General features: G+C 40.3%; 2 protein-coding genes across 2 annotated transcripts in view; one reads left to right on the forward strand and one right to left on the reverse strand.

The window, feature by feature from the left end:
- Positions 1-10440, reverse strand: part of NUFIP1 (nuclear FMR1 interacting protein 1) — a 46152-nt gene extending 35712 nt beyond the window's left edge. Inside the window, exons 1-5 of the mRNA XM_004759237.3 lie at positions 9878-10440; positions 7552-7634; positions 5384-5482; positions 4617-4679; positions 3730-3806 (exon numbers count right to left, since the gene is read on the reverse strand). Coding sequence (XP_004759294.1) covers positions 3730-3806; positions 4617-4679; positions 5384-5482; positions 7552-7634; positions 9878-10310 — 755 coding nt within the window. The 5' untranslated portion in view covers positions 10311-10440. The remainder of the gene's footprint in view (positions 1-3729; positions 3807-4616; positions 4680-5383; positions 5483-7551; positions 7635-9877) is intronic.
- Positions 10441-10452: 12 nt separating this feature from the next.
- GPALPP1 (GPALPP motifs containing 1) overlaps positions 10453-16470 on the forward strand; it is a 42800-nt gene continuing 36782 nt past the window's right edge. Inside the window, exon 1 of the mRNA XM_004759236.3 lies at positions 10453-10591. Coding sequence (XP_004759293.1) covers positions 10504-10591 — 88 coding nt within the window. The 5' untranslated portion in view covers positions 10453-10503. The remainder of the gene's footprint in view (positions 10592-16470) is intronic.

Below are 16470 nucleotides of genomic sequence, written 5' to 3' on the forward strand. Positions count from 1 at the left end.
AAAGTTCATGATTCAATTTATACAGCCACCAGAGATAAGAGAACCAAAGCTGGCAAATTAGAAACTCATCTCAGACCTTTCCTACTCACTTAAGTGAACTCAAAACTTGCAAGATTCAACAACTGAGTTTAGTTAACTTCTTAGCTGCTTTATAATCTATGCTGACTAGCAGCATTGTCATCCACCTCAAAAGAATTAGACATTTATAAAAAGGCCTGGCACCATTGAGCAGCACCAACTCCCAACTGATCAAAGTCAGGGCTAAGTAGCAAGGGGAACAACAGCCTAGTGTTTTAGCAGTTAGGTCACTTCCATCCCATCTAGCATGATACAATCTTCAACACGGTCGCATTCAATCTTCAAAACCAAAGTATCAAACAGGAAATGGAGTTAATTCTTCTTGTTTTATTATTCCTCTGTGTAAAATAATAAAAAGATATAACCTATTGATAAAAACAAAGAAGCAAAACAAAAAACAAAACACAACAAAATAACCACATACTTAGGGAGCTGTGAGGAGAAACAACTCTATCAATAAAGAAGCCAGCTAAAGGGAGCAAGGAGCTAGGTGCTTCAATATGCCATGCATATTGAGTTCTTCACTAAGTCAAACCACGTTATGGTCCTAACTGCTTCTAAGTTTGACCACACAATTGGCTGAGCTCCCCTCGTGCTGAAACTGGGTGTTCCTACCCTGTACCATTTAACAGAAATTCAATCAACAAATATTTATTCTCCACATACTAAATTCCAGGCATAGTGCAAAGTGCAGTGGAATCAAAGATGTCTAAGACTAGGGATGACTAGCATACTATGCAAGAGGTGCTACCATGGCTGTATTCATAAGCTACATAGTCACAAATGAGGTAGTCCATACTGCCTTAGGTTAGGGTGGTCCATGGATTGGCAGCCAATCCACACGCTGAAGCCAGAGTATAGACCAACTATGTTCCTAAGTAAATATTTAAATCAGCCGACATCTTCACCAAGATTTCCTCTCAATAAAAAAAGGAGGGGCGCCTGGGTGGCTCAGTGGGTTAAAGCCCCTGCCTTCGGCTCAGGTCATGATCCCAGGGTCCTGGGATCGAGCCCAGCATCAGGCTCTTCTCTCATCGGGGACCCTGTTTCCTCCTCTCTCTCTGCCTGCCTCTCTGCCTACTTGTGATCTCTGTCTGTCGAATAAATAAATAGAATCTTAAGAAAAAAGTAATGTATCAATTTACATTCTAATACAAGTTCCTTATCTCATTAGAGACTAGTACTCTGGCAGCACTGAGATAAAGAAAATGAAGATTAAGAAGAGAGTGACATTTGAGGTGACATCTGACACAGGTCTCTCAAGATAAGATTCTGCCTAGGAGGTAAAGAGAAAAAGGCATTCCAGTATACTCTGCTCCTGGTGGCTTAAACTCCTTCATGTGTTAGCCAAAGGTGTGACTAAAATTCTAAGTGGCTAGATTCTACTTGCTTCAAAATTAAATTCTTCTGATCATCCCTTCACCACCATCCATCTCTGCATTTTACAGTATTCATAACTGATATTTATATACCCCTCGACTAAATTCTGTTTGCTCTCAATTGGTTCTAAATCTTAATGTTTATGCTGGTTTCCCACAGAATTATCCCTGTAGCTTTAAAGGGCAGTCACTAACTTTTTCACCTAACAGTGTAACATCTGCCATGACATTACATATGCAAGTGGGTTTAAATTAACAATTGAAGATACCATGGATGGACTTAGAAGGAATTATGGTAAGTGAAGTAAGTCAGAAAGAGAAAGACAAATATCATGTGACCTCACTTAAATGTGAAATCTGAAAAATAAAACTAAATAATAAACAAAAAAGCAGAATCAAACCTATAAACACAGAGAACAAACTCATGATCGCTAGAGGGGAGGTGGGTGGAAGGATGGGTGAAGGGCAAGTGGGAGACACAGGCTTCCAGTTATGGAATGACCAAGTCATTGGGATAAAAAGTACAGCATAGGAATATAGTCAATGGTATTATAATAGTGTTGTGTGGTGATGGACAGTAGCTACATTGTGGTGAGCAAAGCATAATCTATAGACTTGTTGAACTACTACTCTGTATACCTGAAACCAATATGACATTATGTACCGACTATACTCAAATATTAAAAAAAAAACAAAAACGTGTATTTTAAGAGATTTACAAGTGAGACAGTGAGTGCTATACAAAAGCATTAAGATACCCTGGGCTGGGGGCACCTGGATGGCTCAGTGGGTTGGGCCGCTGCCTTAGGCTCAGGTCATGATCTCAGGGTCCTGGGATCGAGTCCCGCGTCGGGCTTTCTGCTCAGTGGGGAGCCTGCTTCCCTCTCTCTCTCTCTGCCTGCTTCTCTGCCTACTTGTGATCTCTCTCCGTCAAATAAATAAATAAAATGTTTTAAAAAAAAAAAAAGATACCCTGGGCTGTTTCTCATTGGTACGTTTACTCACAACTTCACATTGTACCCACAGCACATATTAATGAACTAATAAAACGTGCCAAGTCATACTTTATTCTTTGCTGGGCATCCCATCAAGCTTATCTCACTCACATATCCAGACTCTGGGGATGACAACTGTGGTGATAATAAACACCAATAATTTTACTAACATCCTCTTTCCATAATGCCAACACAGTCTCAAATTATTTGTTACAAATAAAAACGTTGAATTTAAAAATAAACTAAAAAATTAAGTTGAACAAAGCAAAAATTTCACCTGCTGGTCCAAAGAGTTTTAAGTACCTTTCTTGACCTCAGAAGATAACTATCCTCTTTCTCATCTCAGGCTCTCCTCATTTTTTTTTTATTTTTTTATTAACATACAATGTATTATTAGCCCCAGGGGTACAGGTACCTCATTTCTTAACTCCAGAAAACCATCATCTGACTTAAAAATGCATTTGACCATTCAATAGTTCTGCCTGGTTTCAGCTTCAGGGTGAGCTGTCATATTCCTTTCTGAGAAGACAGTAAGAGAGTGGGATTTTTCATGAGTATATCTAGCTAGACATCTATTAAACTTTCTCCCTAACAAGCATAAAGCCACAAGTCATGTTGTGGCTGAATTTTCTTAGCCATTACTCACAGGAAAGAATTCCTGGTCTTTTTAAAATTAAGGATAAACACATGTATCATTGCTATACTTCCTCTACCAAGCATACTGCAGTCATCCAACAAGTTTTTGTTGGGGGAGGAAAAAAAAAAATCAAAAGAAAAACATAGTGAAGTATTATATATTTTTGAATAAGAGCACCCACTCATGACTACCTGAGCACTGAACATCTAACATAGGAGGCATGCGGTAGCTCCCCTCAAAGAGCAGAGTACGGTCCCATGACAACACCAGTTATTCACAAAGAGATCCTATTAGGTCTTCTCAAAACTTCCTCAATAACAAACCTCATATAATATAGCTCACACCCCCATTCCCTAGTATCAACATTATAAGGGAATTCAATCAATCAAAACTGCCCTAGTAAAAACTGTACACTTCTTTTTAAAACATCAAGTAACAATCTCAAGTTCACTACATACCAACCCCGAAGAACAGCAAAATTAGTACTAGTCATTTTCAGAGGAATATTTGCAATGTTGAAAAACACCATCATTTCCTTTTTCAAAGTACTCATTAGGGCCAGAACGGGCATTAGTTGGAAGTAGTCAACCTTGCCACAGTACAAGAAAGTTATTTCACTAGTTCTGAACTCTTGACTCACTTCCTTCTTTCTTCCCTCCATCTTGCAATCTCCTCTGGAGTATCTAACTTGATCTTCTTCATACCAGGAGCATGCATCTAGGGAGAAAAAGCCTGCTGAACATCAGGAAGCATATGTGTTGGCTGTTTTTTGTTTTGTTTTGTTTTTTAACTTTTTGTTTTTTAAAGTAGGCTCCATGTCCCCAAGGCTTGAACTCACAATGCTGAGATCAACAGTCACATGCTATACTGACTGAACCAACCAGGCCCCCTCATGTTGTATGTTTCTCACTAAATTTCCAGTATCATGAGGGATAATGGAGACTCTGTACTCAACATTAAATTTCTTAGCAGAGACAATTTTTAAAAAAAGTAATCAGATGTTATCTATCCATTATTATGACTCCTCCTTTAAAGGAAAAAGAGTAATTTTTTATGTATTTAGATTAGTGCTATTGATAAAGAAAAAAGGAGTAACATAACTTTGGTTACAAAGTAGGTATGTCATTATTTCTCAACCGACATCAAATACCCAAATGAATGACTGACCAACCAAAACTGGCTGAGGTAACTAAAAAAATAATGAATAAATAGAATGATCTGAAGCAGCACCATGTAGTAAAACAAGTATAGAATGTGTGGTCAAGAAACTCAAGTGCAAGAATCATTTCTAAGGCCCTGGACAAGTTATTATTATTTTTTTTAATCTATTAACTCTGGCCAATATTTATCTGCTTCACATAGTGGTTTATGAGGATAAAACTGAATAATACAAAGTACAAAGTACTCCATGACTGTTACTTATTATTAGGCTATGTAAACGAAGAGCTGTGGACAGCAAATCAATGAAATAAAAAGAGCATGAATTTAAATTTAAAAAAAAAAACAAAAACCCACACAAGAACTTACATTTCTCCAATGGAACTGGACAATCTTCTCATGTGCACTAAAAGAACAATCTACTTCAGGACACTGAAAGAGTTTAGGGAAAAAGACCATTCAATGTTTTCCATATAAAATTTATCCTACTACTACATATTCAGACATAATCTGGTTGAATTACTTACGTCCATAGCAAAACAGCATTTCAAAATAGGATTGTATTTAAAAAGGAAGGACATTCTCAAAGCATATAAAACAATAATGTATATCACTTACTTCTCTACTTAGTAAATGCATAACATCAGCAATGTTATAAAATTTTCTTAATTCCCAAAGTTGAAGGGGCATTCCTATTAACTGAAAAGAACCTTTCCAAATTAAGAACATTATGATTAAAAATTTCTTAAAAGTACTTAATAAGGTCCAGACCATCCTTAGAGAGTAATGGACCATGGCAAGTTACAGTGTGATTAAATAGTCAAGGGAAGTGTTTAAGGGGAAAAAACACACAAAGGTGATAGAGAGAACCGTAGGTGAGGTCCAGCACCCTTACAAAGCAGAGGAGATGCACACACACAGCTGTCAGACCTCCCTTCTTTGCTGCCATCTTGCCTCTTCCTGAAGCAGTGGGCTCCCCGCCCTCAAACTGCAAATCCCAGGGTCTCAGTCTCAATTTGTCAAGTAATCAAACAACTTTTTTATGAAAATTATAAACTTTTATGGAAAAAAGCTCAGAATTTCTACCAAATATACCCACTTTGCTATCAATTTCAGGGAAACCAAGAAAAACCTACTTTCGTATGTTCGGACATGTGTTTTTCATACTTTTCTTGATTTTTAAAACCACGATCACAGGTATCACAAAAACAATGAAAAACTGGTTCCTTTCTTTTCTGCAAACAAAAACAGAGGCATTAGGCTTTTGATAAAAAAAAAATTTTAATCCATAATAAAAATATAACTATCCTTCCAGTGGTATGTACTTTGATTTTTCACATAACCCATCATGTATGTGGGAGAAACTTTTGAGTACATGTCTAATGAAGGAGTATTTGGTTTTTTATTTTATTTTTTGGAAATACATTAGGAAAAGCCAGGCATGGTAAAGAAATTTTAAATCTAAGTAAAGCAAATATGATCATAGATTTCAAATTGGTAATCTAATTAAGAGTACAGCATATGTCAAAATAATCTAATGATCAGTATTCCTGGTAAAGACAGCATTCTAACTTATAGGAAAAACAACTATATTACATTTTTTTGAAACCCCCCAAAAAACATTATTGAGTAAAGGTCAGGTTTTTTTTTCAAATTTGCTATTTTTATGTTTAAACATAAAACAAAAAAAGATAACCACCATGACAGACTATATAGGAAATGGTTTCCCATTTAATGGTTTCCCATTAAATCCCATTTAATGGTGGGATTACGTTAATAAATACATTATACATGCACAATATTTTCTTAGTATTAGCTACACAGTTTCCATGCCAAAATGAAGAAGGATACTAATTTCATGCTGTAGACTTTATTCAACTCATTCTAAAATAATGACATTACTTTTTTTTTTAAGATTTTAAGTAATCCCTGTACCCAACTTGGGGCTCAAACTTACAATCCCAAGATCAAGAGTCACATGCTCTACCAACTGAGCCAGCAAGGTACCCTGACATTTATATACCTTAAAACAGACCAGATTTATAACCCTCATCAGAATAAAAAAAGCCTGGGACACGTGGGTGGCTCAGTCGGTTAAGCATCCAGGGCTCCTGATTTCAGTTCAGGTCATGATCTCAGGGTCTTGAGATTGAGCCCTGGTCTGTTGAGTGCTCACTGGGAAGTCGGCTTAAGATTCTCTCTGCCTCTGCCCCTTCCCTCTGTGCACATCTATGTGCAAGTTCTCTCTCCCCCTCTCTAATATAAATAAATAAATAATCTAAAAAAAAAAAAAAAACAAGAATAAAGGAAGCCTATTTTAAGATTTGGTCTCTGAAGCATAACCAAGAGTTGATCCTGATTTTAAAAAAATAATTTTTCATAAAAATGGTAAATACCCACTACTGAAAAGAACTGAAGCACTATAAGGAATTGAGATAAACAAATAATAAATAACAATGACAGCACAGAAAACCTTGTCTGAACAATTTCAGACATTACTTCAGGTATAGAAGATAAACAAATTATGTATATTAAATTTAATTTTAATTGAATTTGACACAAGAAAAACTGCTGCAAATGCTTTTTTTTTTTTTTAAAGATTTTAATTATTTATTTGACAGAGAGACACAGCGAGAGAGGGAACACAAGCAGAGGGAGAGGGAGAAACAGGTTTTCCGCCAAATAGGGAGCCCAATGCGGGGCTGGATCCCAGAACCTTGTGATCATGACCTGAGCCAAAGGCAGACGCTCAACCAACTCAGCCACCCAGGAGCCCTGCAAATGCTTTTTTTAAACACAGAAATATTTGTTCCTAAAAGATCTGTGTTATAAAAAAAAAAAATCATAAAAAACAAAAGGTTTATGTCATTGTAATTTGTTCTTAACTCCATGCTTTCAATTTTATAAGAGAAAAGTTTGGATTTCCATTCTTTCTCCCTAAATTCCATCCTTCCCATCCCAATTTGTTAATATACATGTGTGTGTATATATATATGTATACACACACATATTTTTTTTAGCTCAGCAAGATTTAATAACATTTATACTTACTAGTAATATAATTCTCAATTATATTTATTCATGAAAATATACTGAACTGGATTGAATGTTTTTTCTACAATTTCTCCATTTATTTCTCAAAAAGATTTTGCTTAAAGTTTTTCCTTAAAGTTAAGATCCTATTTTAGCCAGGCCTGTGTCAAAAATGGATGCAAAACATTGAGACCGTTATGACAGAAATATAAGGCATGAAACAGTGACATAGGGACCCAAGCGTCACATTCAAGAATATCTTTAAAAATACCTTTTTTTTCTGTTTTCTACTGGGAGGGAAGTTGACATCAGCGAACTTTGGATCATATTTTCGTGGAAAATAAGGATGTTTAACTAAAAAACAAATAGAAATCCATAAGTATTTCCAATGACACAATTTTTAAATTTTTATTTGCCCTAACATGTCACAAATACTTGAGCAAAAACTACCTCTTCTGAGAAGAGTAATAGTTCAAACATATTAACAAAGATTAAGAACAATCTACCAAATAAATATTTTTCAGATGAATACATAATTGGTAAGATTACAAATCCATACATACTTTAGGTGTCAAAGGAAAGAAAGGAGTGGCCACCCTAACCTGATGAAATTCCTTGTAGTTATTTCAAACAGTAGAAATGTAAACAATAAAATCCCAATATAGTGCTTTCAGCATCAATTTTACACTAGGCAAACAGAGCCTTGTGAAATATACTTTCTCTCAAATTCTTTCCTGTCTTATTGCCATGACTCAACTCTGAAACCCTTATCTTTCACCTCAATTACTCTGACAGCCTACCCCACTGTCTTCCAGTTCCTAACCCCTCTCTTCCAACAGACCCTGCACACTGACATCACAAAATAATCCTCCACTGGTCACAATCCTGCTGGACAATCTATAAATGGCTTCCCAGAGTCCTCTAATGAGATCTCGGTTTATTTCCTCAACCTACTCTTCACTCCATACCCTCCACTTACTTTACTTCAGTCACACCAGAACAGCGCAATTCTCAGAACTCACCTTGTACTCACTCTCCCAAGACACTTCCTCCAAAAGCTTTCCAACTTCCTCTACACTCTGAAATCACCTTTCATATGCCTCCATCACCAGTCATGCTGTGTTGATTTATATTTATGAGCTCATCTCATCTGATTTACAACTGTCTTAGGCACATTCCTATTCCCAGCACTTGGCTGGAACCCAAACACTGATCTGGATTCAAGTTAATGTAAATTAAATCTTAGGCAGAGTTGGAGAAGTGTTTTAAGTGAACAAACTCATGGCTTTAAATACGATCTATATGCTGATACCCAAATTCACAGCTCCAGCTACAAATCTCCCCCTTGGGCGCTCCTGGGGGGCTCAGTGGGTTAAAGCCTCTGCCTTCGGCTCAGGTCATGATCCCAGGGTCCTAAGATGGAGCCCTGCATCGGGCTCTCTGCTCCGCGGGGAGCCTGCTTCCTCCTCTCTCTCTCTCTCTGCCTGCCTCTCTGCCAACTTGTGATTTCTCTCTCTGTCAAATAAATAAAATCTTTAAAAAATTTACAAATCTCCCCCTGGAAAGTACAAACTAACAGCCTATTCAATATCTCTATTTGACACAAACATACTCCAAACTCAACTCCTGGTCTTCCTTCCAAATCTGTTCCACCCCCATTCTTCTGCTTGTTTGGCAAAAAACTTTATTCTTTTCTTATCTTTACCTCACACCTTGTGTGATCCTTTAGCAGATCGTGTTGTATCTGATCCTTCAGCAGATCGTGTTGGCCCTACCCTACCTTCAAATTAGATCTGGAATCCAGCACTTCTCATCATCTCCTGAGCTCCACCCTGGTCCAAGTCGCCAATATCTTTCACTTGCATAGGTGCAAAAGCTTCTTAATTCGTTTCCCCTTTAAGTCAATTTCCATCAGTGGCCCATTAATCCTTCTAAAATATAAATCAAATTGTTTCACGCCCCTAAACTAACCCTATCACAGGAGTAAAAAGTCAAAGTCCCAACATCTACAAGGCCCTAGCAGGTCTGCCCTCTTCCCCAATCTAGGGGCTCTTTCCTCTCTAGCAACATGGGCTTCAGCTCCAATCTACAGCTCCTGCCTCAAGATCTTTGCACTTGCAGTTCATTCTGCTTACATCCCTATTCCCCCAGATTATCCACAGCTCTGATCGCTCACCTCCCTTTGCTCGAATGTCACCTTCTTTATGACTGACACTGACATTTAAAACTGCCCTATCATTCTTCTTCTTTGCTGTGTCTCTCTCCGTAGCACTCATTGCCTTCTAATGCACACTGCTTTATTCTGTCTTCTGCCACCAGGAAATGTTAAGCTCCATAAATATAGAGATGTTTGTATGTTTGCTTCACTGCTATGTTCCCAGTTCCTGGTACATAGTTGGAATTCAATAAATAACTGTCGAACTGACTGAATAGGCGGGGAAAAACATTACTGTCGTACAAATTATGAGACATGAATGAACAGCCTTCAAGAGTGCAGGGCAGAATCAGAAGTAGAGAGAGGAAAAGGGGGAAAGTGAGAGAGGGAAGAAGGGGAGAAGAAAAATAAAGGGGTGGTGAGGAGAGGAGTAAGAGCCTACCTGGAGCGTTCTGATGCCCAGGAAAAACACCAGGAGACTGTCTCCAATACCATGATGTCGAAGCCTGGAAATTCCAGGAAGGCTGGCCGTTGAGGTGAGGCTGAGAATCAAGCGGGGACTGGGCGTCGAAGGGAGGCTGTGCCCCGGGAAGAATCTGGGCGTCGAAGGGAGGAGGCGCCTCGGGGAGAGCCTGGGCTTCCTGAAGGGGCTGCTTCTCTGAGGAAGGCTGTGACCCTGCTACGGGGGCGGACGACGAAGGCGGTGGTGGTGGCGGCGGCAGCATTGCCCAGAGCATCCAGCTGTCCCGCTGCGCGGCAGTGTCCCTCGGAGGCCCCAAAGTGGGGGTCAGCTCGGATGCTGGCAACCACCCTGCAGAAGACACGAAATCACTAGCCGGCTCAGCCATGCCTCCCGCCAGGTGGAAACCCAGCATGCGAATGTGGCACAAGCCTTAGGCGTCACCTCCGTTCTCGCGAATTACGCAACTCTGCCAACCAGAGGCTGCTACGTCATCGGCAGGCGCCGGGAAAACTTCCTGCATTTCCGACGGATCCCGGGTTGCCTCTTGGGTAGATTTGACTCTGCGTGGTTAGAGTTGTAAGCTTGAGCAGTGTCCGCTACTGCGGATGGCGAGGGATCTGATCGGGCCGGCGCTGCCGCCCGGCTTCAAGGCCCGGGGGACAGCCGAGGACGAGGAGCGAGACCCCAGCCCTGGTAAGCGGCGGCGTGGACGCTACCCGCCAGGCCCGCCCGCCCCTTCTCTGGCCCGGCCCCACTCTTTGAACAGAGGTCTAAGGCCTGAGAGGGCGGAGCGGTGGCCTGTGGGCGCGGCCGAACCGAACTAACTTGGCTTCTTTAGCGGTAGCAGGGAGGAGAGGGTGGGCTGATAATGATGACAATGATGATGTATTCTCATTTAGCGGTGAATGGGCTGGACCCTGTGCTAAACGATCGATACACATTCAGTCATTTCATTCTCCTAGCCACTGTATAAGGCAAAGATTATCATTTCCATGTTACAAACGCTAACACTGAGGCCCAGGCTGTTGCGCAGATCGCATAGCGAATAAACGGTGGAGCCCGATTTAGAACACAGCCAGTGCTCCTAACCTCTGTGCCATTTCGTCTTCTGACGTATCATGCTCTTAATTCTTGTAGAAGATGCTCTGCTCCCTAGTCTCCAGCCTACCTTCCTAGCTCCTCTTTCTCTCATTATATATGGAACACACAGCCCAGTGCTGAAACCAGTCCCGAGTTTCTGCGCTGTTCCTCAATACTCTAGGCTCTTTCTGGCCTCACTCCACTTCTTGACATACTCCTACTCCATTCTCCAAGGCCCAACTTAAATGTCAGTGAGGCTTCAGTGAAGCTTTTCCAAACTCTCCCAAGAATGGTCACGCCTTCCTTTTCCCCCGGGTTTTCTTCTATTTAATTACATAACATATTTAATACACTTTTTTTTTGAAGATTCTATTTATTTATTTGACAGACAGAAATCACAAGCAGGCAGAGAGGCAGGTAGAGAGAGAGGAAGGGAAGCAGGCTTCCCGCTAAGCAGAGAGCCGGGTGTGGGGCTCGATCCCAGAACCCTGGGATCACGACCTGAGCCGAAGGCAGAGGCTTTAACCCCTGAGCCACCCAGACGCCCCTTTAATATACTTTTTTAAAATGATCTGTGACATATCTGCCTCACCATGGCAGTATGATCTTCTAGTTTAACAGAGTGAGCACTTACCAAATAAATGCTTTCTATCTCCTTTAATGTTTGCTCTAATTTGTACACTGGGATTGACACCAAAGTTGGAAAAGAGTAAAATTGGAAAACCAACCCACCCATTTCTTTTTTTTCTTTTCTTTTCTTTTTTTCTTTTTTTTTACGATTTTATTCATTTGAGAAAGAGTAGAGAGTGAGTGAAAGGGAGAGAGAGTACAAGCCAAGGGGAGAGGCAGAGGGAGAGAGAGAAGCAGACTCCCCTCTGGGCAGGGAGCTCGATGTAGGGCTGGATCCCAGGACCCTGAGATCATGACCCCAGCAGAAGGCACCCAAACTCCCCTAACCCTCCAATTTCTTAATCTAATTTTCATTCTTTGACTGGGGGAGGGGGGCGATACGGGAATTGGTAGAGGCATGTTCCCACCTAGAGATTCTCTTCCAGATCTCCCTTCTTTTAAAACTGCCAACAAGTCATGTTTATTTTTAGCAAGGAAGGACCATTCAACTAAAGTTGAAGAAAAGTGGGGTTAACCAGGTTTTTTAGTTGGGTTTCTACATGTATGTTGTTTTTGGTTCACCATATTCCCTGATCTTAAACCAAGGTAGGATTTGCATTAAATAACCACTAATCTCCCAAATACATACTTTAATAATGATTGGCTTCCATCATTCTGCAGCATTTATTGCAGGTACTCCTTTCTTTGTCTACTCTCTTGTGTTTATTTCTTTTGTGTATTCCTTCTCTTCTCACCCCCACCCTCAGCACTTTGCACTGTGTGTGTAGGTACTCCCCTCTATCTTGACCAAGTTTTACCCTGCCTGGCACATAAAAGATCCTCAGTAGATATTTGATGGCCACTTGCTCACCAAACACAATCTCTTATGCACAGCATGTTCTTTTTAACACCTAAAATCCCCCCTACTATAATTCCGTTCCCTTCATAACCTCCTGGATGACTGATACTATAACTGTTGGCCAAAAAATCTTCTCCCTCTGCCCCTCCTCTCACTGGTATGCTTTCTCTCTCCCCCTCTCTCTTCAAATAAATAAATAAAAATCTTTAAAAAAAAAAAAAGTAAGTGGAATCATACAGTATCTTTCTTTTTGTGACTGGCTTATTTTTTTTTTTTTTTTTAAGATTTATTTGACAGGGGCGCCTGGGTGGCTCAGTGGGTTAAAGGCTCTGCCTTCAGCTCGGGTCATGATCCCAGGGTCCTGGGATCGAGCCCCACATCAGGCTCTCTGCTCAGCAGGGAGCCTGCTTCCTCCTCTCTCTGACTGCCTCTCTGCCTACTTGTAATCTCTCTCTGTCAAATAAATAAATAAAATCTTTAAAAAAAAAAAAAGATTTCTTTGACAGAGAGAGATCACAAGTAGGCAGAGAGGCAGGCAGAGAGAGAGGGGGAAGTAGGCTCCCCGCCAAACAGAGAGCCCGATGGGGGCTTGATCCCAGGACCCCGAGATCATGACCTGAGCCAAAGGCAGAGGCCTAACCCACTGAGCCACCCAGGTACCCCATCTTGAGATATTTCTTACCTCATTATTCTTTTGTCTGGTTTCTTAAGTTTATCAGTACCAATATCCTTGAAATACACTTGGTTACATCATAGAAATTCCCTTATTGCCCTCTTCCAGGCACTATCTGCCTCCCCATCCCTCTTTCAACCAAAGGGGAATGACTGTCTTGACTTACCATAGATTGGTTTTGTGTGCTTTATGTAAATGGAAAAATACAATATGAACTCCCTTGTAACTGGCTTCATATTTTGGCATAACATTATTTTGTGAGATTCATCATGTTGATGAATTATTGTGGGTGTTACTGCAGATTGGTTATTGTCACTGCTGTCTAGCAGTCTATTATGTGAATGTTCTGCAATATCCCACCCATTTTACTCCTGATGGACATATGAGTAGTTTCCCTCTTTTGGCAGTTAACAGCGCCCTGCTGTGCGTTATAGAACATGTCTTTTAGTGAGCACGTGTTGCATTCCTTTGGAAATTTTTGGATCATTGGGCATGCATCGGTCCAGCTTGCCAAACAGTTTCCAAAGTAGTACCAATTTACACTCCCACCAGCCTGGGTAAGAATTCTAATGATTCCATATTCTCACTTAGTTGTCTCTGTCTTTTTAATCTGATGGTTTGTAGCAGTGTCTTAAGATAGTTTAATTTGCGGGTCTATGATAACAAATTGAAGTCCACTACCTTTTCATTTGTTTGTTGTTGGGTTTTTGTTTTGTTTTATTTTTTGGAAACGCTGATGTGTGTTAGTCTTTTGTTCATTTTTCCACTGATTTGTCCGCCTTTACTGACCTATTGAGTTCTTTATATAGTCTTAACAAATCATTTTTCAGTTACGTGTGTTGCAGGTATCTCCTCTAATTCTCTGGCTTCCCTTTTCACTCTCTCATTAGTATGTTTTGTTGAACAGAAGTTTTTAATTTTAACATATTCTGATTTGGGGGGGGTTTCTTTTACGGTTCGAGTTTTTTGTACCCTATTTAAGCAGTCCTTGCCTCCTCTAAGGTTACAGAGTTGTTCTTCATTTTATCCTACAAGCATTATTGTTTTAGCTTTCACATTTATATTTGCAGTTCATCTGGAATTGATATTTCTGTATGGTGTGAGATAGGGGTGAAGATTTATATTTTTCCTTACAGATATCCAATTGGTCATCAACCTCCCTTCTTCATGATACTGTAATGTCACCTTCTTTATATATCATGTGACCATATATATGCATCTAGTTACTTTTTTATTCTGATAAAATACACATAACATATCCCATGCTAACCGTTTTTAAGCATTTTAACCATTTTTAAGCATTAAGTACATTTACATTGTACAATGTACAATGTACACCACTATCCATTTCCAGAACACTTTTCCTCTTGCAAAACTGAACTCTGTACCCATTAAACAGTGAGTCCCCGGTGCCACTTCCTCCAGCCCCTGGCAATCACCATTCTACTTTCTATCTCCATGAATTTAACTACTCTAGGTCTCTTGTATAAGTGGAATCATACAAGAGCACCTGGGTGGCTCAGTCAGTTAAAAGTCTGCTTCAGGGGGCACCTGGGTGGCTCAGTGGGTTAAAGCCTCTGCCTTAAGCTCAGGTCATGATCCCAGGGTCCTGGGATCGAGCCCCGCATCGGGCTCTCTGCTCGGGTGGGAGCCTGCTTCCCTTCCTCTTTCTGCCTGCCTCTCTGCCTACCTGTGATCTCTGTCTGTCAAATAAATAAATAAAATATTTAAAAAAAAAAAAAGTCTGCTTCAGCTCACATCATGATCCTGGGGTCCTGGGTCCAGCCCCACATTGGGGCTCTGCCTCAATTTCTTCTCCCTCTGCCCCTCCTCTCACTGGTATGCTTTCTCTCTCCCCCTCTCTCTTCAAATAAATAAATAAAAATCTTTAAAAAAAAAAAAAAGTAAGTGGAATCATACAGTATCTTTCTTTTTGTGACTGGCTTATTTCACTTACCACTATGTTTTCAGGTTTTGTCAATGTTGCAGCATGTGCCAGAATTTTCCTCAGGTGGGAATTCTTAGACCCAGTCGGATATCTGCCCTGTGTTCTCGTACTTAGCTACTTCCCGGAGAGAGATCACTGACAGGATTCGGAGGAGGGAGTGAGCACACAGATCTGAGATGGAACAAATGAACTTTATTCAAATACTCTAGAATATTGAATGCTGGAAAATGTCCCCTTAGATCATGTCATTAGAAAAACTCAAGGGGGAGATGTTTTCTCAAGACCAGTCCATATACTCCAGATGCTGTTTTGTGGAAGTTAAGTGGAGCCTTGGCTCTTTTGACTCCAACCCCAGATTCCTCCACTAATTTCAGCTGTATTTGTAATCACACACTGGACTCTTTCATCTCTGAAAACTTAAATTCAAATTTCATTCAGAGCAAGAATCCCTCATTCAGCCATCATTCTCACTTCTTGTTACACTTGCTTGGTTTTGTTTTGTTTTGTTTTTTAATTTTTGTTTTAAAACCTCATGAAGCTATGCCATCTCTGCCCTCTGTCCTTTTTGGCCTCCCTCTTTTAATCACTTCTGCCCCCAGACCTAGACCTCACAATGCATCACTTCATCCACGCTCTTGTAATATTTTCAACTGCCTTACCCATTCAGGATTCTGTTAAACCCATCTGGCAAAAACCCAGCTCTGGATAAATCCAAATGTTGACCTCTTGTGAGCCTACCTCCAGTCCTCCAAATGCAGCTGGAAAAAACCTCAGACCTCCACAGGCTAATGTTACTAAAAATTACAGTCTCCTCCCCAGCTGGGTTCTCAGCTCTGCCCAGCAGTCCTCAGAGGTTTCCCTGTGCAGCTCTTTCCCCATTATCAACTGTGGTTCTTTAAAAGCCTCTTTTTTTTTTTTTTTCCCCTGAGACTATCTTTCCCTCTATGTTGCTGAAGGAGTAAATCCCATCTTAAAAGATCTTCCTTAATTTTCTGTAAGTGTGCCTAAAACTTTCCTGAATCTATGCCCCATATGTCATCTCTTTGATTACAGTAGAAACTGTACACTATCGGCTTCTAAGGCTAAATCCTTCCATTTTTACTCTGAATCCCTTGCCTTATTTGTTCTCAGGGCTCCGTGCCCACAGCATTTGACCAAAGCATTCCAATCTTTCTTGTCTTTATGAAAATTCTACTCTACATCCCCCTGTAGCTAGTATTCTTTCTCTCTGGATCCTCTCCATTTTCTCCTTACCCCCTGCGTTGTACCTTCTTAACCCACTACATTCTGGCTTCTGTTCTTGGCAGTCCACTGATTTCACAGTGAAAGTAAATGAAGACCACCCACCAATTGTTTTTCACACATTTTGCTAAATCCAAGGCACTCTTTAGTCCTGACCGTGC

Source organism: Mustela putorius, unplaced genomic scaffold (assembly GCF_011764305.1).
Source record: "Mustela putorius furo isolate JIRA1106 unplaced genomic scaffold, ASM1176430v1.1 tig00000179_pilon_pilon_pilon, whole genome shotgun sequence".
NCBI classification, from domain to species: domain Eukaryota; kingdom Metazoa; phylum Chordata; class Mammalia; order Carnivora; family Mustelidae; genus Mustela; species Mustela putorius.